General features: G+C 44.9%; 1 protein-coding gene across 6 annotated transcripts in view; it reads left to right on the top strand.

Annotated features, from left to right (window-relative positions):
* Positions 1-25,150, top strand: part of N4BP2 (NEDD4 binding protein 2) — a 72,392-nt gene that overhangs the window by 8,543 nt on the left and 38,699 nt on the right. For 5 of the 6 annotated variants that reach the window (XM_075066508.1, XM_032781908.2, XM_032781907.2 and 2 more), the window contains 2 exons: positions 17,923-18,277; positions 23,213-24,491. In XM_075066508.1, the coding sequence (XP_074922609.1) occupies positions 18,049-18,277; positions 23,213-24,491 (1,508 nt within the window). In that variant the 5' untranslated portion in view covers positions 17,923-18,048. Of the gene's footprint in view, positions 1-12,196; positions 12,254-17,922; positions 18,278-23,212; positions 24,492-25,150 lie in introns of all 6 variants that reach the window. The other variant, XM_075066507.1, reaches the window with a different exon arrangement.

The following is a 25,150-nucleotide window of genomic DNA, read 5'->3' as shown; positions in this document are numbered from 1 at the left end:
ACACCCCCCCCCCACCAATACACAGGCTCCCTATCACACACATTCCCCTCCGCACTTCAGTTGAAAAGCAGCTGGCAATGGGATTGAGAAACCTGCATCACGTGATGCTGTACCTGTGTGTGAGTAGACCAGGAGTGGTTGTTCCCACAGTGAAGCACTGTAAAAAGCACCCCAGGTTGGAGAACTGAGAGGATACAGCAGTTCAATGGTCCAGATTGTACCCGGGGGAATGTCACACCTGCTTCCTCAAAGCCTACTCCAGGTGAGGTAGAGAAGTTGCCAGTCGTTCACCACTCTCTTCCAGTCTGGGGGAAGGAAAGGTACGTTGGGGGTTGGAAGGGAGGAGAGACCAACAGAACCCTTGGCATGATGAGAAGAATGGGGGGCCCTGATTTGGGGCACGAGGGGAAAGGGAAAGGAACAGAGGTGCTGGCATAGTGGGGAGAATGAGGGATCCTGCTGGGGCATGGGATGCACATACAATCTGTGTCAGGAGATTAAGGAGATTTGCAGGGTGTCCCTGAAATAGAGATGGATGGGAGGCTGGCACACAGAGAGCTTGTAGAGTGAAATGGAGGATTGCAAGGAGCCCCTGGTGTGTGCAATAAGCTTGGCCTACAGAACCTACAAAGCATGCATCCCCCTAGATTTGTAAAGAATATATCACTTGCAAAGTGAAATTGGTTAAATAAATAGTTTTTAGACTGCACCTGATATTCTGGGGAGCAAGGTGGTGGAGCTGTCTCAGTAGCAATGCTTCCTAAATATTTCATAGTAAAATTTTCAAAATCAGTATATATATATTTTTCAAAATAGCTGTAAAGTAACTTAATATTGGGTGTGAAGAGAAAAGAAGAGTGGTAGTCCTCTTTCATTTTTATTCTTTTATATAGGGCATATCAATATGGATTTAACAGTTTTAACCTCAGTTCTATGTACTAAATTCAACAAAGAAATAGCAGTAATTGAGATGAGAGGGAAAGAACTTTTTTATATTAGCACACTTAACATATAAAAAAATGTATTTGTATACAGATAATTTAGATCTGTGACAACAGTGGTTTGGAACAAAGCAGAACCTGAAATATTCAGTGGAGGTATTCATGTGTGTTTGTATACACCTCTATTAAAAAAGGTGCCATAAATAGTGGGAGTGGCAAATATTTTCTTCTGCCTCTTTTCTTTACTTTTGCCATTATTGTCATTATTACTAGAGAGCTGAATCATAGCCTTACGAAGCTCCAAACAAGAGACAGCACATTGTTATGCTGTTCCTGGAGAAGGCCAGGAAGCAGATTGTGATTCAGTCAGTTGCAGCCAGCTTCTTAATCTCCCTTTTCCAAAGTCTCCTCCCCGCAGATGCATGGAGTGAAATTTACAGATGCAGATGCCATTAATTTTCACTCCTTGTTGTTTCTGTGGATACAGACTAACACAGCTACCTCCCCATACTCCCCCTGGTGTTGCTATAATAGCCACTGCACTGCAGCGCTCACCACCCCTTTCCGATTCTGAGGCAGATAGGCCTGTGTATAAATATTGAACAACACAGTTGTGATTTTTAGAAGGAAAAGACTTTTTTGTTCTGATTAAGTTAATCTAACCTTTCAGCCAGATTTTGTGTGTGCAAGTCAAACTGTTGAGTACCAAAATATGAAAGAGGAAGTTATAAGCATCTGTCTGTAGAACAGGAACTATTCTACCTGCATGGCTGAGTGAATGTATGATTGGTATTTTCGTATTGTTTTATTTTCAATTTTTTATTAGCCTTGCATTTAAAAAAAATTATTGTTGACCTTTGACTTTTGTAGGTTTTGTTGAGATAATGTCTGTAAACTGACCCATGACCTGAAGTGCATCAAAATATGTATAGACCCGCTGACTAGATATATTTTTGGATCTGTGAGATTTCAGAGCCCAGAATTGCTGGAATGGGGAGTTGGGTTTTTTTTGTTGTGTTTTGTTTACCTAATCATACCCCTTTGGGTGATGTCAGGGACTTTAGAAGAAGAGTATCTCATTCTGATTCATCCAAGAACTTAAAAGGAGGAGAAATCAGGCAAGCCACTGTCCTAAAAAAGTGAAGGAAAGGAAGAATCCTTAGCTTTTTGGCTAATGGCTTGTTGACTTTACTTCGTTGGCTTGCTTGCTTGCACTGGCTGCTCACCTCTGGCCATATGTTGCTTCCACGTCTGACAAAGAGGTCTGTACTTCCTCCATTTTCCCAGCTGGGCAGTGAGGTAGGAGGCCAGTAGAGTGCAATGTCAAAATCTACAATCAAGGAAATTCCAGTTGATGATGGGGAATGGGGTGGGGTGCATAGAACCACAACATTTATTTGAGAATGGCATTTATACAACAGTTCCTAAACAGCTTTTCTGTCTAAAAACTCACATTCATAAATATAATGAGTTAGGAGTTGTGAATTTAATCCTGAGAGGTCATGTTAATTTCATTTTGTGAGGGAAAGAAGGGAGAGAAACAGAATATTCCCTAACCACCAATAATTTGGGTAGATGGCCTTAATTGGCATCAGATCTGTAGTCTTGTTTAGCTTCATTCTCAGAAGGTTTTGACCATCCCTGTATCAGCAGTTTGGCCAGAATATAAATATGCCAGTTATCATTATGATTCATAGTTAGGCTTGGAAGGATTAGATTTTTATTGATACATGTTGATTTTACCGTACACTCATAAATCTTTGAAAAAATATTTCTACTGATAATTGAAATTTACAGATCAGCAAAATAAGAAACTTCTTGAGAATTTATTAGAGTTTGATTTAAGGCAATTTACTTTGTATATTTTAACATACGAAGTTGACAATTTTGTTTTAATGGCTATAAAGCTTTAACTTTTTTAATATCCACAAGTGTTTTCATTAAATAATTATTCCCTTGCCCCCACGCATACCAATTTCCCACAACTGAAAATTCAACTGTCCTTTTTTTAGGTCAGCATTAAATTAAAAAATTGTCCTTAATGTTTTTTCATCCATTGTTCGGATAATTTTGTGGATTTCTTTTGATCAATTTCATTGCAGTCTAGAAGCATTTTGATCTAAATTAGAAAGATTCCAGTTTCTTTAGGAAGTGTGGCAAACTCAAGACAATTAGCTACCAGGAGAGGGGTAGTAATTAGTCCCAGAGGGGTTAAAAGGCCTCTCCCTATGCATTGAGGGGAGATAGCCATGGGGAAAGAAGGTTCAGCTGGAACAGGGGTTACCAGGGAACTAATTAGCTTCAGCTGGCCCCAATTGCTGGGGATCTTTTTAAACCCTCCCTGGCAGGGAAGCGGGGGTGGGAGGGAGTGAGAGAAGTAGAGTAGCTGCCAGCGAGTAGGTGCAGCAGGACTCTGAAACTCTTCCTGCAAGGAAGATTGCACTCTCCCCAGAAGAAGAGAAGAACAGAGCAAGGGACTGACTGAGAAAGGATCAGCCAGACGCTGCACGACCGGGAAGGACTTTTGCTTTGCCCAAGCCTGTGGCTCCAAGGCAACAACGGACTGAGCCAGCAGAGGAGAAGCAGGTACTTTGCCACACATGGTGTTAGGAGTGGGATGGTTTAGTGAGTGAGGCTCTGTGGCAAGCCATCTCAGGGCAAGGTAAAATCACAAAAATAAATAAATAAATAAAAAAATACAGAGGACGTAGTGAAGGCGTTGATACAGACCACTGCAGCTCAACAAGAGGCTACCAGAGTACAGGTGGCGGCCCAGCAAGAGTCAGTACGTGTCCAACAGGAGACAAACCAGCTGCTGATGAGCCAGGCGGCCCAAGATCGAGCTACCCTGAATGAAGTAGTGAACCAATTGTAAGCCCTGACCACGCTGACGCATGGGGCCCAGGGGACCTGGTTGCTACAGGCAAGCAGCTATTTACAGAAGATGACAACAGATGATGATATAGAGGCATAGCTCCTTGCATTCAAGAGGACGGCACTGCGGGAGGCCTGGCCCCAAGACCAGTGGGCAGGTCTCCTGGCTCCATTCCTGTGTGGGGAGGCCCAGAAAGCCTACTTTGACATGACCACAGAAGCAGCTATGGATTACCCTCAGCTGAAGGGGGAAATCCTGGCGAGGGCAGATGTGACGCCAGCCATAAGGGCCCAGCGCTTCCACGAGTGGAAGTACCGGGATGACAAAGCACCGAGGTCCCAGCTATTTGACTTGATACACCTCACTCGGAAGTGGCTCCGCCCCAAGACCCATGGGCTGGAGAAGTTAATGGAAATCCTGGTATTGGACAGGTACATGAGGGGGTTGCCGCCGGACATACGGGGGTGGGTCCGCCAAAATGATCCCTCCTCTTATGATGAACTAGTTGCTCTCGTGGAGAGACACTTAGCAGCCCAAGAACTTTCTCAGACCACTGGGGAAGGAAGGCGCCAGAATCGGAGACCAGCCTCTGCGCCAAGGCCCCGGTTTGCCCTAGCTCCAGGCCGGAAAATGGAGGGGAGGCAGGAGGCGGAGGAGCAGCCAGCAGTCCCAGAGAGACTGGAGGAGTAGGGAGAAAGACTCAGGGGATAAATCCCAGCAGCCCGAAAAATAGGGGGCTGCCCCAGGTGGGGTACCGATGTTATGCCTGTGGTGAACTAGGGCATATTACTGCCCAATGCCCTAATCTAGGAGAGCCTATGCAATGTGAACTGGGAGATATAGGGGGACCAGGCGAGCTAATAAATCTAGTTGGGGTTGCGATGGTCCCTCATAGATACACTAGACCCATTAAGAGACCAGAGCATTAATAGACTCGGGAAGTGCAGTCACATTGGTATCAGGGAAGCTGGTCAGGCCGGGCCAACTATTCCAGGCCAAACGCTCAGGAATATCCTGTGTGCATGGGGATGTCAGCTATTACCCGACCATCCCCGTATGCATAGAAGTTCTCGGAAACCCCACTAAGTTGACGGTGGAAGTCGTTCCGAAACTCCCCTACCCTGTCCTTATCGGACGAGACTTCCTGGGGTTTGATGGCCTACTCCCCGGGGACGAGGGAGAAGAAAAGAAGGACCCTGGGACCCAAGGGGGTGTGGCCCAGATAGAGGACCCTCCCCCTACCTTCCATGAGTTTAGCCAGGATTTGTTCTCCCCACCGGGGAAGTCCAGGAAAACTCGGAGGGAACTCACTCACTCACTCATGCCCGTCACCCCAATCGGGGTATGGGCCGCCGACCACAGATCTCCAGAGTCTTCTATCCTGGGCCATTCTCTCTAGCTGGTTCCAAGTATAGCCCATCTTTTTGCCTCACATTCCATGTGCCTATGGTAATCCTAGTTGCAAGAAGGGTAATCGGCTTAGTGGCTTCCTCACAGCTTTCACCACCCAGTGTCATGCATCTTCGAGTTGAAGACCCTTCTTTTTCCAGGGTAAAAGTCTCTATTGTTGGCATTTCTGTAGCAAGTTGATTTTTTTTACGGGGTGGAGTTGCTATCCCCACGCCCAACCCTCCTCCTTTATCCTGACTTGGGACAGGCAGGTGGCCCCAAAGAACCTCTCTGGTGGAGTTGGAGGGAACGGAGGGTGGATAAAAGGAGGGGGACGAGGATCCTGACCCAGTACCTGAAGTCTACGCTGGCAGGGGAAAGAAGGGGCTCAGCTGACAGCAGGACTGGGTCGGCCAACTACAACCCAATCGTTCGGCCTGTTTCCCCAGGGACTGTTCCTGAGGGGGAGATGGAGGTGGACTCCCCCCCCCCCCCCAGAGCGGTAATAATTGTTGGACCGGGTTCCCCAGGGGCTGTCCCTGAGGGGGAGACGGAGGTGGACCCCCCCGAATTGGGAAAAATAGGGACCGCACGCGGGAATTTTGGTCAGGATCAGGCCAATGATCCCATATACCACAACATTCTTAAGGAAGTAGTCGAGGTAAATGGGGTCCCAGTGGAGGGGAGAGCTAAGGGCCCCGACCATACTTAAGGGCCCCTCTGGTACCTCTGGCCAATTATTGAGGTTCCATTTGAGCGAATAGCTATGGACATAGTAGGGCCATTGGAGAAGTCAGCCCGGGGCCATCAGTACATCCTGGTAGTACTAGATTATGCCACCTGATACCCCAAGGCCATTCCCCTACGGAATACCATGTCCAAGACCATAGCCAAAGAATTAGTCCAGATTTTTTCCAGAGTAGGGATACCTAAGGAGATCCTGACGGACCAAGGGACCCCCTTTGTTTCTAAACTGATGAAGGACTTCTGTACCATGCTCCACATATGGACCCTTAGAACATCGGTCTACCATTCCCAGACCGATGGCCTCATTGAACATTTTAATAGGACATTGAAAAACATGTTATGGAAGGTGATTAGTTGTGACAGAAAAGACTGGGATGCCCTGCTGCCTTATGTACTGTTTGCTGTATGGGAAGTTCCTCAGGCTTCCACTGGATTCTCCCCCTTTGAGCTGTTATATGGTCGACATCCCAGGGGCATACTGGACCTGGCTTAAGAAGACTGGGAAGAACAGCCGAACCCGGGGAGAAACATTGTGGAACAAGTGCTGCAGATGAAAGACCGAATAGCCCGAGTCACCCCCCTTGTGCGCGAACACATGGAGAAGGTCCAAGGGGCACAATGGACGTACTACAATCGTCAAGCAATGACCCGGAAGTTCCAGGTGGGGGACCGGGTGAAGGTGCTCATACTCACAGCGGAGAGCAAGCTCCTGGCCAGATGGCAGGGGCCATATGAGGTAGTAGAAGCTGTAGGAGAAGTCGACTATAAGGTCCGGCAGCCAGGTCACCAGAAGCTGGAGCAGATCTACCATATAAATCTGCAAAACCTTGGCAGGATAGAGAAGCTCCAGTAGTTGCGCTGGGGGCACCATCCCCTAAAGGCAATCAGCCCAACCTGGTGGGAATATCCCCAGAGCTGACTCCGGAACAATGATCAGAAGTGTTCAGCCTGATCAAACGCAACCAAGATGTGTTCTCGGAAAAGCCAGGTAGGACTACTGAGGTCCACCATCACATCTTCACAGAGCCCGGAGTGAAGGTGAACGTCAAGCCATACCGGATCTCGGAGGCCGAGAGAGGAGGTTAGGAAAGAGGTCAGGAAGATGCTGGCCTTAGGGTCATCGAAGAATCTCATAGTCAATGATCCAGTCCCGTGGTTTTAGTGCCTAAGCCAGACGGCAGTATGAGGTTCTGCAATAACTTCCACAAGCTGAATGAGGTGTCCCAATTTGACGCATACCCTATACCCAGGATAGATGAGCTGATTGACAGACTGGGAAAGGCGTGATTTATGTCTACCCTTGATCTTACTAAGGGCTATTGGCAGATCCCCCTGGCTAAGGCCGACAAGGAGAAGACGGCCTTTGCAACTCCAGAAGGACTATATCAGTACACTGTTCTTCCCTTTGGGTTGCATGGGGCCCGCGCTACCTTCCAACGGCTAATGGACAAACTGTTACAATCCCATGGGAAGTGCACAGCTGCCTACCTTGATGACGTCATCGTATATGGCCCCGTCTGGGAGACGCACCTAGAGAAGGTAGAAGCAGTCCTAGACACCCTGAGAAAGGCAGGACTGACTGCAAATCCCTCCAAATGTTTGATCGGGTTAGCTGAGGCCAAGTACCTTGGGTTTATAGTGGGGAGGGGCGTGGTGAAGCCCCAACTCAGCAAGTTAGAAGCTATACAGAAGTGGCTCCGACCACTCCGGAAGAAACAGGTCAGAGCATTCCTGGGACTAGTGGGGTACTATAGACGGTTCATTCCCCATTTCGCCACCAGGGCATGCCCGTTAACGGACATGACTAGAGTTCGGGGCCCAGACATAGTAAAATGGTCTGCTGCAGCCGAAGCCACTTTTGCAGATCTGAGGGTGGCCCTCTGCACAGACCCCGTACTAGTAGCCCCAGACTGAGGGAAGGAATTTATCCTACAAACGGATGCCTCTGAAGTAGGGCTGGGGGCGGTGCTTTCACAAATGGTCGAAGATGACGAACACTCCGTCCTCTTCCCCAGTAGGAAGCTCCTACCTAGGGAACGGAAATACGCCATAGTGGAGAAGGAATGCCTGGCAGTAAAATGGGCCATAGGAAGCCCCCGCTACTATCTGCTTGGACGGAGGTTTACCCTGGTCACAGACCATACCCCTTTGCAATGGATACACCAAAACAAGGACAAAAATGCGAGAGTAACAAGATGGTTTCTGTCGCTTCAACCCTTCCACTTCACAGTACGATATAGCTCTGGAACCCAACATGGCAATGCGGATGGCCTGTCGAGGGTGTACTGCTCTCTGACCCAAGTAGCCCAACCCTGTAGTGTTGAGCAGGGGGGCGGGATATGTGGCAAACTCAGGACAATTAGCTACCAGGAGAGGGGTAGTAATTAGTCCCAGAGGGGTTAAAAGGCCTCTCCCTGTGCATTGAGGGGAGATAGCCATGGAGAAATAAGGTTCAGCTGGAACAGGGGTTACCAGGGAACTAATTAGCTTCAGCTGGCCCCAATTGCTGGGAACCTTTTTAACCCCTCCCTGGCAGGGAAGCGGGTGGGGAGTGAGAGAAGTAGAGTAGCTGCCAGCGAGTAGGTGCAGCAGGACTCTGAAACTCTTTCTGCAAGAAAGATTGCACTCTTCCCAGAAGGAGAGAAAAACAGAGCAAGGGACTAACTGAGAAAGGATCAGCCAGACCCTGCGTGACCAGGAAGGACTTTTCCTTTGCCCAAGCCTGTGGCTCCAAGGCAACAAGGGACTGAGCCAGCAGAGGAGAAGCAAGTACTTTGCCACAGAAGTAATTCATATAACACATTGTAGCCAACATAAAACAATTTCGTAAGTTTCAGGGTATGGGGTATGCCTGTGGAAGGGAGAGGTATTGACTGCATCCTAACTTGTAATACAATTTGCTGAGACCTTGACTGATGATCATCTACACATGATAAGTCAGAAAGCTGGATTGACTCTGTGTCCTGTTTCTCATCCTCCAATTTCTTGATGGATGGCAGACACTTGCATTCAGTCCATCAAGAAATTAGAAAAAGACATGTATCAGAGGGTTAGCCATGTTAGTCTGTATCCACAAAAACAACGAGGAGTCCAGTGGCACCTTAAAGACCAGGGGTCGGCAACCTTTCAGCAGTGGTGTGTCGAGTCTTCATGTATACACTCTAATTTAAGACTTCGCATGCTGGTAATACATTTTAACATTTTTTAGAAGGTCTCTCTGTAAGTCTATAATATATAACCAAACTACTGTTATATGTAAAGTAAACAAGGTTTTCAAAATGTTTCAGAAGCTTTATTTAAAATTAAATTAAAATGCAGATATTAGTTTAGTGTGATCCTTGCCCTTGCTTTTCCTTGCTGAGTTTTCCAATGTCTGGATACTTTAAGCTACACACAGGCTTCTGAGTGATCAGTTGTTAACTGGCTGGAACCTCAGATCGGCAGCTGAGGTGAGTGGAGCTTGCCACTGCTCTGGGGTTTTGGCTGCTGGCTCCTGCCAGCTGGGGTCACAGCCCGCTGCCAGTCTGGGGTTCCTTCCCCCAGGCCAGGAGCAGGTGCTGAGTGGGACCAGCGGCGGGACCCCAGAACCCCAGAGCAGCGGCGGTCTGAGCGGCTCAGCCTGCCCTGCGTGCTGTAGGTTGCCGACCCCTGTTTATTTGGGTATAAGCTTTCGTGGGTAAAAAGATGCAAAAGACATGTCACTCATCAAACTTTGAAAACATTCAGGTACCTTGTATCATCAGGGTGCCCACCAATACCCTGAGTAAGGCAGTTATTTTGATACACATACTTTTATCCACTCACACAATACTACCAATTTTTCAGTATCATTCTTGGGATAGATGTCTCCTGTAGAAATTTCTAGAAATATCAGAGTGAAGGATATTGCCAAGTATCAAACGTGTACTCAGAAAATATTAGCCCTGCACATGTCTACAGTATACTACACTTTTGTTATTAAGCACAAAATCATTCAGACTCTGCATAAATCATGAGGCTAAAATTAAGAGGCAAATGCATACTACTGATAGGACAAAGGGATTACTCACTTCAGGTGCATGTCTTGAACCTTTGTAAAGAAACATTCACCAGATACTCATTTTCTGAGTAATTCAAATCTTTTTTTTGATGAATTAGTGTGTGTCACTGTCTTGCAGTGACTCATGAACGTGAGTACCAACCTTAGGGCGGACAGTTAGGAACCAGGGCACAAACCCCAAATTGGCTGTGATTTCTATACTTTGATATTACCAACCAATTTTCAAGTGTAATCTCCTCAGGCACTATAATAGCCTTAACATGGAGTCACAGACAGTTCCCTGGGGTGGTCTGATCTGTCTTCCCACACAGTTAAGTCTACCTTTGTGATCGATGGTCCCTTACACCAAGGAGCACAGCAATATTCAGGTTACTCTCAGGGCCAATTACCTACCCAAGTCAGTTGCACTTTAGATCTCACACCAAAGACAATGCTGGTAGCCAATCCTGTAATAAACTATCTAAAGATTTACTAAAAAGGAAATGAGTTATTTGCAAAGTTAAAGCAGGTAAACATATATACACAAATGAGTTACAATCTTAAGGATTAAAAAGGTAATAGAATTCTATAATAAGCAAGCTCTATATGTCCTTTAGGGCTAACCCAGGCTAAACAGCTAGGTCAGGGGTTCTCAAACTGGGGTCAGGACCCCTCAGGGGGTCATGAGGTTATTACATGGGGGGTTGTGAGCTGTCAGCCTCTACTCCAAACCCTACTTTGCCTCCAGCATTTATAATGGTGTTAAATATATTCAAGTGTTTTTAATTCATAAGCGGGGGGATCACACTCAGAGGCTAGCTATGTGAAAGGGGTCACCAGTACAAAAGTTTGAGAACGACTGAGCTAGGCATCGCTTGCTTATGTTTAGAAAACTTTACTCCTCTTCCCCCATCACTCCAGGCAGCACAGAGATGCAGTTCCTTCTTAGGGATACAGTAACTCCTCACTTAAAGTCATCCGGTTAACATTGTTTCATTGTTATGTTGCTGATCAATTAGGGAACATGCTCATTTAAAGTTGTAAAATGCTCCCTTCTAACCTCGTTTGGCAACTGCCTGCTTTGTCCACTGCTTCCAGGAAGAGCAGCTCATTGCAGCTAGCTGGTGGGGGTTTGGAACCAGAGTGGACTGGCAGCCCCCCTCATCAGCTCACTGCTCCCCTAAGTTCCCTGTGCAGCAGCTGCCCAGCAGGCTATCAATTGCTGACAGTTCAGCTTTCCCTCCACCTGCCGTGTGCTGCTCCTGCCCTCTGTCTTGGAGCTGCTCTATGAGACTCCTGCTTGCTGTGCGGAAGGCGGGGGGTGGAGAGACGGAAGAAGGGAGCTAATGTTAGGGTGTCCCCCTGCTTCTGCACCCCACTTACCCCATCTTTCATAGAGCAGGGGGGACACATGACAGGGCTCAGGAGGGAGGAAGCTTGTTGGCAGCAGCTGCAGTCTCAGCAAGCTGATTTAATTAACAAGGCAGTATACTTAAAAGTAGGGTCAGCATACTTAAAGGGGAAATGCGCATCTCTCTGTCTCTCTCACAGGGTGTATCTCTCTGTCTGGGATGCTGTCAGGGGTGGCTCCAGGCCCCAGCACACCAAGCCATGGGGGACACTCTGCCGGCGCCGCTGGTCTCGCGGCTTTGGTGGACCTCCTGCAGGCGTGCCTGCGGATGGTCCGCTGATCCTGCAGCTTCGGCGGACCTCGTGGGAGGTCCGCCGAAGCTGCGGGACCAGTGGACCGTCCGCAGGCAAATCACCGGAGGCAGCCTGTCTGCCGTGCTTGGGGCGGCAAAATCCCTAGAGCCGCCCCTGGATGCTGTCTCCTCTCCCTCCATTCCTGCTGCCTTGTAGAGTGTGAGAGTTAACCCTTGAGGGCTCAGTCAATTGCTAGTTCATTTAGCAGTAAGGCATTCCTTGGGAAATATTCACTCTGAGTCTTCCACTTCAACCAAGCTTCACAATCATCATTGCTGTGTACCAGTATTAAATTGTTTGTTTAAAACTTATACTGTGTGTGTATGTGTATGTATATAATATAGTCTTTTGTCTGGTGAAAAAAATTTCCCTGGATCATAACCCCCTCTTTTACATTCATTCTTATGGGGAAATTGGATTTGCTTAACATCGTTTTGCTTAAAGTCGCATTTTTCAGGAACATAGCTACAACATTAAGTGAAGAGCTAATGTATTTATTCTCTTCCCCTCTTCTGCTTCTAGCTCAAAACTTAGCTGATGGGAGGAATTCACTTACAAGACCCATCTTCATGGAGGAGGGCAAGTAAACAATAAATCTTTTGTCCTCTTTAATGTTGATGAGCCTTCCTTGTAAGGCAGGAACACCTTCTGTTGATGATCAGCATTTCACATGAGTTAATGTCTCTCTCCTGTCTGGTGATTTATACAGTTGTTGAGGCTTACAATGCAAGCACTCAAATATTACATTACAATAAGGAATACAAATATTATAAGTGAAATTAATGCATGCAACAACTCACAAGCATTCAGTAAAGTCTAACACTAGCTACGTTCTTATCATTCTAATACCTATTTTAACAATACAAATGTAGAGGTGATCCAAACTGATCAGCTGTGTAATTATCAGTATTCAGCTGAGGCATGAGGGCTTTGACATGAGGTGGAACCTGGTCTGCTGGTATCATGTAGTGGACAAATAACATAATTTCCAATTGCACTTCAGTATAGAGACCCGAGGGACAGCCTTAATTGTAGGTTCCAGGTAACATAACATGAATCAATCTGTATTTAAGGCCCTGTACTGAGCTCTGGATGGGAGTTCTTTCACCTAGAGTAAGATGGGGCAGTAACAGCATGCTTATGTAGATGCAGTGAAGGCTAGGGCTATGCTGAACATACAGAAATTGATTTCTAACTAGTTAGCCAGAGGCTGTAATATACTCTGCTCAAGGTTTAATTCTAGGTACCTCCATTGTACACATATCCAGGTAGAGTAAGCAGCTGTTTTATTTCAGCATTGATAAAGAACTGTGCTCCTCTGGCACAGTCTTAACTTCACTGTTTTCACACATACCTCTTCCCTGATAACTGCTTCATGAACACACATTTCTTGGAATTAAATATTCTCCCAGAAGATGATTCAAGTACACATGTGAGTGGGTGTGCAGAGTCCACTTTTCTGGAAATTGCTTTCTTAATAACTCTTCTATTCATAAAATCAGCTCATTAAGAAATGGGCATTTTCTGAAAAGTAAGATGGCTTTTCAAATCACAGTACCTAAGCAGTTATCCTTAGCCTGGATGAGAGTAAAGAGAGGCAGCTGCAGGGAGCCAGGTGCAGCTCTGGAGTGGACAGCAGTGAAATCACAGAGCAAGTTAGAACAGCAGGGCTGATGTAAAGTCATAGACCTTACATCAGTTGAAGATGAGTCATAGGGGATCTGTGATCCATCATGTCTCTCCCCCTAGAACACCCCTCCTTCCTCTTACACTGGTGGAGGAGGAGCTGCTGGCACAGGAGGTGGTGGAATTGTTTCCACTGGCAAAGGATCCCCTACAGAAGGGAAATTCTCCAATAGCTATTCCTGGCTGTTCAAGCAGCATGCAGCACTCTTAGCAGACTAGAGATGCCAACCCTACCACTCACTGCAACTGGCAGCTTTTTGGGTTATTCTTAGAATATAAAAGAGCTCCTGGATATAGCAAAATAGGAACTGCAAAAAAAGCAAAGGTGTGTTTCAGAGTAATAAATTGGGTTAGTATAAGCAGAGGGTGGCTTAAAAATGCAGCAGGTAATATTCTCAATTTGTGTTACTAGAAACCATGTTCTAAGCACAATGCACCACGCTAAGAGTGCACGCTTTTCTAAGGTGGAACTGCATTTAAGCTGAATTTATGCATTGTTTCATTAACTCTGTTCCTGGCTCTGTGGTAGCATGGCCTACATTTGTTATTCCTTCTTTAAATACTCCATTTTCAATGACATGCCAACCTTTGTGCGCAAGTCTGATTTTTTTTCAGTTTCCTCTTGTTTTGATGATTGAAACGCCCATTACTATTTGCCTAGGCTGACTTCACTTTTTTGAATTACCACTATATTCAACATAAATAAAATGCTTTCAGAGCACTACTTCTTATATATAGGACCTATTGGTGACTGGATCTTGCCAGGGCACTTGGTGGAGTGGAAAAGAGAGATCACCTTCTCTCCAGATAAAGTTGCAATATCTGCACTCTTCTGTGTACAGGGACTGCTTTCTGCGCAGAGGTTGAAACCATACCAAAAGGGGCAGAGAGGAGCTTCTGCCATGGCAGTAATTCTCCACAGCTGATCAGCAGAGCTGGCCAGAGGGAAGCACACTGCACCATCCTAAGGATTAATGTACAGAATGCACTCTCCCTGGATGTCAGGGAGTTATGGGCACAATCCCTCCGGGAGCTCCAAAGGCGGTGCTGCACCCAGAGCCGTCCTTACTCATACACAAACTACGCAGCTGCATAGGGCACCAGGAAATCTGGGGCACCAAATTGCCCCAAATTTCCTGGTGCCCTACGCAGCTGCTTACTGCTCCAGGGGCCAGCCTGATTTCCCGGCCAGCTGAGTCAGCCAGGAAAGCTGCCTCTACCCCCACCCCGTTCTCCAAAGCCCCTGCTCTGCCCTACCTCTTCCCACCCCTGCTCTGTCCTAGCCCCACCTCTACTCCACCCCTTCAACTGAGCTACCTCCAGGGGGATTCAGCAGGGGTCGAGCGTGCCCATGCACTCACGGGGAGGCAGGAAGTGGAGCGTCACGGCCCCAGCTCACTTCACTCTGCCAGCTCCCAGCCGCACCACCGGCTCGTGCTGGGAGGCGGTTCCCCCCTGCCTTCGAAGTCCCAAGGCTGCGAGCCAGGGGAGCAGAGTGGGCTGGGGCCGTGTCACTCCACTTCCCGCCACCCTGTGAGTGTGCAGTTGGGCCCACCATGCAATCACCAGGTGGCAGAAAATGGAGCAACCCGGCCCCAACCTGCTGCGCTCCGCTGGCTCGTGCTGAGGGGGCAGTTTCCCACTTGCCCCCAAGCCTGCTCCTGCCCCCCCACAAACCCTGGGTGCAGCATCCTCCCCCCAACCCCCCTCCTGCGGAGGCCTGGGGCCAACACCCCCGCTGGGGGGCTGTGTATGGCACCACAATGTCTAGGGACAGCCCTGGCTGCATCCCACCACCAAGGCAGGGTTTTGCTTATCAGGCACAGCTAAACTCACAATGATTAGACATTAGAGATGCCACTTCTAAAGTATTTGTGAAGAACTTATAAGAATTTGATGCTAGGCAGTTGTATGCTCTGCATAGACTTCTGAATATCATTAATGAGTAATACTGGATTTATTTTTAAAATATTGCCTCTAATGTTGGTGGGGGGTGTGTGGGTTGTATGTATAAGCTTGATATAATCAGCTTAGCTCATTTCAAAGGTTTCTTTCCTTAGTAGAAGTACAGTACAGATGCTCCCCGACTTACGCAAGCATTCCATTCTGGAACCGCTTGCATAACTCGAATTTTGTGTAAGTTGGAAATGTATACCCGACAATTTTGCACCCCGCCCCCTTCATCCCCCCCAAAAAACCCAAAACAAACAAAAAACCTTCCTATTTCTAGCTTACGGAACTTTTTCCGTAAGTGTAGATTTGCGTAAGTCGGGTTTGCGTAACCTGGGGCGTGTCTGTAACTCCTCATTTAAAGTGGTCCCATTTAACGTCGTTTCATTGCTGATCAGTTAGGGAACATACTTGCTTAAAATTGTGTAATGCTCCCTTATAACGTTGTTTGGCAGCTCCCTGCTTTGTCTACTGCTTGCAGAAAGAGCAGCCCGCTGGAGCTAGTTGGTGGGGGCTCTGAACCAGGGTGGACTGGCAGCCGCCCATCAGCTCCTCGTTCCCCTAAGTTCTCTGTGCAGCAGCCGCCCAGCAGGCTATCAATTGCCGGGCAGTTCAGCTGTCCGTCCCCCCACTACCTTGTGCTGCTCCTGCCTTCTGCCGTGGAGTTGCTCCCGGGAGCCTCCTGCTTGCTGTGTGGGGGAGGGCGGGAAAAGATGGCTGCTAATGTCAGAGTGTCCCCTCCCCTCCACTTCTTCACAGAGCAGGGGAGACACGACTGACTGTCGGAGGGAGCTTGCTGGCAGCAGCTGCTGTATCAACTTGCTGATCTACTTTAAAAGGCCATGTACTTAGAGTGGGGTCATGATGTCTTCCTTCCCTCCATTATGCTGCCTTGTAGAGTGTGAGGCTACATTAACAACAATGTGTTAACCTTTGAGGGCTCAGCTGAGTGCTAGTTCATCATTTAGCAGTAAGGCATTCCCTGGGAAATATTCCACCTTCTGCCACCCTCTGACTTTACCACCTCAATCAAGCTTCACAATCATCATTGCTGTGTACAGTATTAAATTGTTTAAAATTTATACTATGTATATCTGTGTGTGTGTGTGTGTGTGTGTGTGTGTATATATGTGTGTGTGTGTATATATATATATATATATATATATATATAGTCTTTTGTCTGGTGAAAAAAATTTCCCTGGAACCTAACCCCCCGTCCCTCCCCACTCCATTTACATTTACATTCTTATGGGGAAATTGGATTCGCTTAACATTGTTTTGCTTAAAGTCGCATTTTTCAGGAACATAACTAGAACGTTAAGTGAGGAGTTACTGTAGTTTACTTTCAAATGTTTATTTTTCATTGATGATACTGCATTCTGATTCAATGTTATAGCCAACATGGGAGATGTGAAATCATTTGAAAATATAGCTTCCATTTATTAAAAAAATACTATGCGTATTGAAAGAAGTGCTTAGTATGTAAGTGAACTTTCCTTCAAAAGGTGACTGTGTTCTGGTTTGAGCACCAGCTATAGGAGAACTAACTGTGGGATACTTCTGTGGGCCACTGTTAGATCCTTCACAGAGTTGTTTCTTCCATCTACCTCAGAGTTTCTCAGGTCCATAATCTTGACATCTAGGGAAAAATATGTAAACCAGACAGGTTTCCAATTTTATTAACTAAACTAAATAAATAAGCAAAAGTGTAAACAAGTCAGATTAGAATAAAGTGGGTAAATATAAAATTAATCTAATTATCAGGTTAACTAAACCATATCAAATAGAAAATTTAGTAACTGCCTGTACATAGTTCTTTGTAAAGTTGTTAAACTGAGTTTATAGTGTTTTCTGCTGCTATCAGTTTGAACGCACAACAATAAAACTTTGAAGTTCTGCATTATAAAGAAAAAGCAGTCTCAGTGTATACATATACTGGCTATATATAGATAACTAATTGCTTTCCATATTAGCTTGGTATAATAATTAGTGTGACACAAAGTGCTAGTTCATTTTGCCACCTGAAAGTCAAATAATTTTTTTTAAAAGAGCTTCTGCACTTTTTCACTTCATGATGTATAAGCACCTGAAAGGCTTTTAACAAGACTTCTTTCTGCTTGTTTTTATCTTTAGAAATATCAGAAATGTTAAGTTTAATCTTTCCTGATTTTGCTGGAAGACCTTTGGAAGATCTTGGAGATGTTTATTGTGATCTCTAACACCTTAATAGAGGAAGTGAGGGTGCTACATCTTTAACAAAGGGCACATTTCCCCAAAATGATGATTGGTCGTGGAAATTAAATGTGTTAACAAAAAAGGGTTTAAAACTGATTAAATAGTCCTTCCCCTTTCACTAACTTAACTTTCACTTTCTTGGATCTTGTAATACCATTTCACTAGTTCTTCTGTTTAGACAGGACCTGAATATCTAGTGTAAAAAATTTTAAAAATAAAAATAGAAGCTCTTCCTTCCCATCCCCTGGAAAAACAGAAAAGCAACCCCCCTCTCAAAAATATAAAATAAAAAACTTTTCAGACCTTTAAATAGTTAAGAGTTAATGCAGTGGAAATTCAGTTGCCTATTTTTAAACATTTCTCCATTCTCTTTCTAGGTCTGCTATTGGTAATGTGGCCATCGGAGAGATGAAAGGTATCTTGCCTTGTTTTCTCTGAACCTGACAAAATCAACATCATATGGGCAAAATAAAACAGAAAGGAAACTTGTTCTGAATAACAGAATGCCAAAGAAAAGGAAAAATCTGAGTGAGAGTCCCTCCAGGAAAGTCGTGGATTCGGAGAGAATGGCTGCTTCTGGTGAAGGACTGGTACCGCCTTCAGGAGATGTGTCAGTGTCACGAGCAATTTACAGTGTCAATCAGGAAGAGCTCTTAAACAACATGTCAGAAATGTTTTCTGACCTGGATGCTAGCGTGGTTTATATGGTGCTGTCTGAATGTGATTTTAAAGGTAAATAAAACATTTGTTATGTTAACAGTTGGATTTCATAGGCAAATTCTGCTCTCAGATAAGGAGTGCAGCTCCGATGGACTCCACTGTTTTTAGAGGTCAGAATTTAACTTTTAATGAATACATGTGTGTGAAGGGGGTGTTCACCACACATTAGTCCTGGAGGGGTCAATATAGGCAAGAGAGGTCAACTAACCATTGGCTGCACCCAAAGAGGAGCTGGGATGCGATGAGGCTTAACCGGGGATGAAGCTCTCCTGGACAGAAGCAGGTGGGGCTTCTGTAAAGCCAGGAAGCTGGCATCAGGTTGCAGTGAGGAAGCCTACAGTCATGCTCCCTGATACAGGGGAGCAGAGTAAGAGCCTGTACTAGGAGTGTGGGAAACAGTCCAGGGAAGGAGCAATAAGGGCTGAGAGAATAGACCTGAACTGCTGGTTCAGGGGCTCTTTGGTTGGAACCCAGTGCAGAGGGCGGGCCCAGATTCCCCTACAACCACTGCGGGAGTGGCGCACTTGCTGCAGTGGCTATGAGGACTGCCTGAGACTGTGGAGAGAGACTGGTGAGACCCTGGAAGGGGAGGATAATTGTGACTTGGCTGGAGGGCTAAGCAATGAAGGAGATGAATTGCAGCTCCTGACCAGTGAGAGAGGGGCCACAGAACGAGTGACTGGCAGTAGGCTGAGCAACTGCCGGATGGAACATGGATGGTGGTGAGCTAATTCCCTAGATGAGCCACAAGGAGACGCCATCAAGCAATGAGTAGCAAACACCCCATTACAATGAGTCATAATACTTAGGAATTTTATAGCACTTCCCATTAGAGCAGGAGTAGGCAACCTATGGCATGCGTGCCAAAGGCGGCACTCAAGCTGATTTTCAGTGGCACTCACACTGCCCAGGGCCTGGCCACCGGTCCGGGGGACTCTGCATTTTAATTTAATTTTAAATGAAGCTTCTTAAACCATTTTAAAAACCTTATTTACTTTACATACAACAATAATTTAGTTATTTATTATAGATTTATAGAAAGAGACCTTCTAAAAGTGTTAAAATGTATTACTGGCATGCAAAACCTTAAATCAGAATGAATAAATGAAGACTTGGCACGCCACTTCTGAAAGGTTGCTGACCTCTGCATTAGAGTGACCAGATAGCAAGTGTGAAAAATTAGGACAGGGGTTGTGAGCAATAGACGCCTATATAAGACAACGCCTGGAATATTGGGATTGTCCCTATAAAATTGGAAATCTGGTCCCTAACTTCCCATGTAGGATTCTCAGATTCATAACGTTTTTGTGATGATGGTAAGTAGTAATATGTTTTACTTAATGAAGTTAGGTGGCTTGCCGTAAACCATACAGCAAGACAGTGATTGAGAAGAGAACCCTGCTTTCCTGACTGACATTTCTGAGCTTTAACCACTGCACAAGACTGTCCCACATTCTGTATGGGTGTATGCTACATATCAATCTCTTATGATTTTACTAACCTGAGTGTATTGTACCTGTAGCTCTGTGTTTTGGGTTTTGTTTTTAAACTCCCATTTTGTGCCAGCATCACTGATCACTTCCCTGCAGCCCAGCTCATGCAGGATGCATTTATCTGTGTTTTGCACTGGAATCTTCAGCAGGCTTCCTTGGACTGATTTCCTTCTCTCATATTCCTTTGGGGTTTCCATTATCTCAAATTCCTTAGCCTCTTTCACTCTTTCTGGTAGATCTCTTCTATTTTTGTGTGTCACTTATCTATTTCCATTATTATCCTAAATCAGGGGTCGGCAGCGTTTAAGAAGTAAAAGCAGCAGAGAATCCTGTGGCACCTTATAGACTAACAGACGTTTTGGAGCATGAGCTTTCGTGGGTGAATACCCACTTCGTCAGATGCATGTAGTGGAAGTTTCCAGGGGCAGGTATATATATGCTAGCAAGCAAACTAGAGATAACGAGGTTAGTTCAATCAGGGAGGATGAGGCCCTGTTCTAGCAGCTGAGGTGTGAAAACCAAGAGAGGAGAAACTGGTTCTGTAGTTGGCAAGCCATTCACAGTCTTTGTTCAGTCCTGAGCTGATGGTGTCAATTTGCAGATGAACTGAACTCAGCAGTTTCTCTTGAAGTCTGTTTTTTGCTGCAGGATGGCCATCTTAAGGTCTGCTATAGTGTGGCCAGGGAGGTTGAAGTGCTCTCCTACAGGTTTTTGTATGTTGCCATTCCTAATGTTTGATTTGTGTCCATTTTTTCTTTTCCGTAGAGACTGTCCAGTTTGGCCGATGTACATAGCAGAGGGGCATTGCTGGCATATGACGGCGTTATTACATTGGTGGACGTGCAGGTGAATGAACCGGTGATGGTGTGGCTGATCTGGTTAGGTCCTGTGATGGTGTCGCTGGTGTAGATATGTGGCAGATTGGCATCGAGGTTTGTTGCATGGATTGGTTCCTGAGCTGGAGTTACTATGGTGCGGTGTGCAGTTGCTGGTGAGATACGTTTCAGGTGGCAGGTTGTCTGTGGGCGAGGATTGGCCTGCCACCCAAGGCCTGTGGAAGTGTGGGATCATTGTCCAGGATGGGTTGTAGATCCCTGATGATGCGTTGGAGGGGTTTTAGCTGGGGCTGTATGTGATGGCCGGTGGAGTCTGTTGGTTTCTTTCTTTGGTTTGTCTTGCAGTAGGAGGCTTCTGGGTAACGTCTGCTCTGTGATCTGTTTCCTTATTCTCGTGGGGTATTGTAGTTTTGAGAATGCTTGGTGGAGATTTTGTAGGTGTTGGTCTCTGTCTGAGGGGTTAGAGCAGATGCGGTTGTAAGAAGTAGTGTGGCGAGTCTTCATTTATTCACTGTAATTTAAGGTTTCACGTGCCAGTAATACATTTTAACGTTTTTAGAAGGTCTCTTTCTATAAGTCTGTAATATATAACTAAACACTTGTTGTATGTAAAATAAATAAGGTTTTCAAAATGTTTAAGATGCTTCATTTAAAATTAAATTAAACTGCAGAACCCCTAGACCGGTGGCCAGGCCACTGAAAATCAGCTTGTGTGCTGCATTCAGCACACATGCCATAGGTTGCCTACCTCTGTTCTAAATACAAGTTCACTGGCACTTGACACATAGGTAATGGGCGAAAATGCAGAGTGCAAGTCCAGGAGGAGTTATTTTGGGGTAGGGATGTCAAATACAGAAGTATTTTTAGCTATATATATAATGAATACACACAAAGTGGGATTTTACCAGGCATATTGCCAAGAAAGGGAAAGAATGAAATGTCGTGTGAAATATCTGAAAGCTAGTTATCCCCCTCCCCCCATTTACATCCATTCTTATGGGGAAATTGGATTCGGTTAACATCATTTCGCGTAAAGTCGCATTTTTCAGGAACTTAACTACAACGTGAAGTGAGGAGTTACTGTATTGTTACCTAACCTAAATACTATTTTTAATGTTAAGTGCAGACATTTACAAAGTTTATAATTTAACAGACTTTTCATGCCATTTAGCTATATGATTCTTACCCCTTTCTAAATTCAAGTGGATATCTTCACCAATTAAAAATGTTCTTTAAAAATTTGTTTTTTAAAAAATGCGTGGTAAAATAATAGATTTATCTTGAGATTGACTGAGAATACATTGGGTTATTAATATACCCACTAAGGGAATTGTCATTTGCAATAATTTTGGTAGATATGTAAAGTGTAACAGTTGCATGTTTTATTCAAAAGAATCTATCGACAAAGATAATCCTTTAAAAATAAAAACCAATAACACCCACGCACGCAGGTCACTTGTGTGACTTACTGAAGGAAGCATGCTTCATAAACAAAATGTTAGCAAAAAAAATGGATTTTAGACCAATGATTGAAGTATTAAAGATTTCCCTTTGCTTGTCTTTAAGTCTGCGCTGTTTGTGCGTGTGTGCATGTGTGGGTTTTTTTTTTAAACACCTCCAGTGTCTTTCCTGTCCTTCAATATATTCCTTGTTGTGTTTCTCTATACACATTTTGTCTGGATGTGTTTTCAGATAGGCCTGGCCAAGTACTCTGAGGGAGCAAATAAGATGGAAGAGGAGACAAAAAGTCTGTTTCTCTTCTCAGTAGATTCATTTTGTTGTCTTTCGCATGGAGGGTTGGTTTTTGGTTATTATTTTATCATCTTCCTTCTGTGAACAGATTCAAAAAGGGAAACTTATCACTTTCACTTTTTAATGGATTGGTAGTTGCTGTAATAAACAAGGAGGAAAGGCTAGCAAGATTCTCTAATTAAAGGGAAGATCTACCCAGCTGTGTTGAAAGAGCTGGACTTTAGAAAAAAACCTTTTTTTGTTTGTTTTTTTTAGTGTGCAATTTCTTTCTATGTAGCTCTCTGGAATAAACAGAAAAGTTCCAGCTTATTTGAGTCCTCTTAAGACTCCCACATCCCCTTGCCCCCAATTTTTTTTGTCATTAACGCTTTTAACTAGCCCTGACTATAATAAAAAAAAAAAAAAAAAGGTTTCTGTGCCTATCTTTTTTTTTAACTTGTACCTCTACAATTCTCCTTTTAGTGGCTATTTCAATTTGTTTAATCCTATTTCTCCTGTGTTGTATAGACTAGAAACAACTATTCCATTTAATCAATCTGTGTAATCTTTTTCTTCGTACCCAGAGTTAAATTTAGCTTCACAGTTTATTTACTTTTTTGCATATTATGCTTTTGTAGTGAAGTGTGTGCAGATTCAGTTTGGTCTTGTCCCCAGTGAGCAACATTTGTTGTAAAGGTCGGAGGAAGAGTGTGTTAGCAAATTATTTGGTAAAGTTTCTGTTTACTATCTCTGAAATTCAGGGTTTGATATAAATAATATTTCTTGAATTATACATTGTAAAAAGTTATTTAAATTGAATTAAAATTAGGCTTTATTCCTTACCATGATCATTTGCTTTGATTTATTTTCTTTATCTTATTTAACAGTTGAAAATGCTATGGATTGTCTGCTAGAACTTTCCACAGCTGCTAAGGGAGTAATATCTTCAAAAGTCTCAGGTTTTGATTCAATAGCATCATCTCTATCTCTTGTTAACCAGCAAAGCTCTGTTGCAAATGAAATAGTGGGTGAAAGTTGTGCAAAAGAAGATATTGTGAACTTTAAAGAAGAATCAGAAGAATCAGAAAAGATCTCGTCACCTGATATTCAGCTGACTGAAGAGCTAGATCCCTTGATACAAACTGCTTTTGAGAAATACAGTCTGAGAGACAAATTGTATGATTCCACAAATGACAAAATCACAGGAAAGCAGCCTGTGACATTGGACCAGAGTAATTCTAATGGCATTAATGAATTTCCTGAGAGTGAAAAATCCAGTTTAGAGTTTAATGTCCTGCTTTCTCTGCAGCAAGCAGAGACAGAAAATGAGAAGTTAGAAAACTTCTCCTCTATGTTAATCTCAGAGGGTCACAAATCTTCTCAGCCAGCTGTAAGTAAATCTAGCATTCAGACAAAGGATAGTTCATCAGCTGACATGGACATTTTTGCACAAGTATCAGTAAGATCTAGTCTGCCAGAAATTAATACTGACAATGCTCCAGAAGTCATTAAACCAGCAAACTCGGAAGTGGCTTGTAGGAATCTTAATCAATCACAGAATATTGTTTCAGACCATGGAAGTTTGAATACTTCTGGTCATTTCTTCCAGGGACTTGGAGAAGCTGGTACAACAGCTAGTGGAAATTCCAGCTCAAAATGCCTTGAACAACAGGACGGTGTAATGGCTGTGTGTAGTAGCCAAAAAAGCATTTCTCTCCCTGAAGTGTTTGAATCTCTTGAAGGATCCAGTTTCAAATCGCCACAACTTGCAGATGTTCAGCAGGGATGGAATTTACATTTTTTTCCACCAACACAGCACCCTCCACAGCCTCCTTGGAATCCAATGGCTCCTGTGTTTTATCCATCAGGTGGAAGTCACAGCTTTGTAATTCCAGTAGCTATCAGTCCGGGACAATGGAGGCCTGTTTCAGACTGCAGGACGCATGGCAAAAGAATGCCTTTTCCTCCTCCAGTGGTTTCACATGTCTGGGATAGCAACGCATCTCCGAAGGTATGGGGAAATCAAGATGGAATCCAAAAAATGAATCTCTCTCAAGTACACCAACCACCTGTTTGTCCGGTGATGAGAAAAAAGACACATCTTGTAGGTCAAGTACTTGTTCTTCTCAGAGGGGTTCCAGGATCAGGAAAATCCTTTTTGGCAAGGTAGAATGTTTGTTTATATTATGTGTTTATAAGAGAAATCACTTAACGCAGTGGTCCCCAAACTGAGGTGTGTGAAGGAATGTTTGGTGGAAGCTTGGTGGGGCCTAGGCCAGCCCTCACGGGGTGGGGAGGGAGCGCCACTCAGGTCCACTCTGGCCCCAGCCTGCAGGTCCGGCCTTGGTCATCAACTGTAGCTCCCAGTTACTGACCTGCTCTCAGTTGCAGTCCCTGGCTTGCAGCCTCGACAGCGCCCTGCACCCTAGCTGTGGCCCTGCTCCCAGCTGAGGCCACAGCTGCAGCACTGGTACCACTCCCGACCATGGCCCCCAGCTTTGACTGTAGCCTGGCCCCGTCTCCTGACTGTAGCTCCCAGAGTGTCATGGACAAAAAAGTTTGGGGACTACTGACTTAACAGTTTTATTGTAGGATTTATTAACAAGAGAAAGCAACAACAAAAAATAGTTTTCTGGTGTTTGCAAATGGCCTGATTTAAGTCCCAATTCATCATCATGTCCAAGCTGTACTGAGACATAATGGACATCGATAATTGCAGGGAGCTGAGCCAGTTGCATCTTCCTGATCCTTGGCCAGCTGTTGCTGGTGGAGGTTAGAGCAATTGGGGGCCTACTCTTAATATCTGTCACTGGTACAAGCTCCAT

Source organism: Chelonoidis abingdonii, chromosome 5, assembly GCF_003597395.2.
Source record: "Chelonoidis abingdonii isolate Lonesome George chromosome 5, CheloAbing_2.0, whole genome shotgun sequence".
NCBI lineage: Eukaryota > Metazoa > Chordata > Testudines > Testudinidae > Chelonoidis > Chelonoidis abingdonii.
Note: the sequence above shows the minus strand (reverse complement) of the source record. Positions and strands in the feature narration are given on the sequence as shown.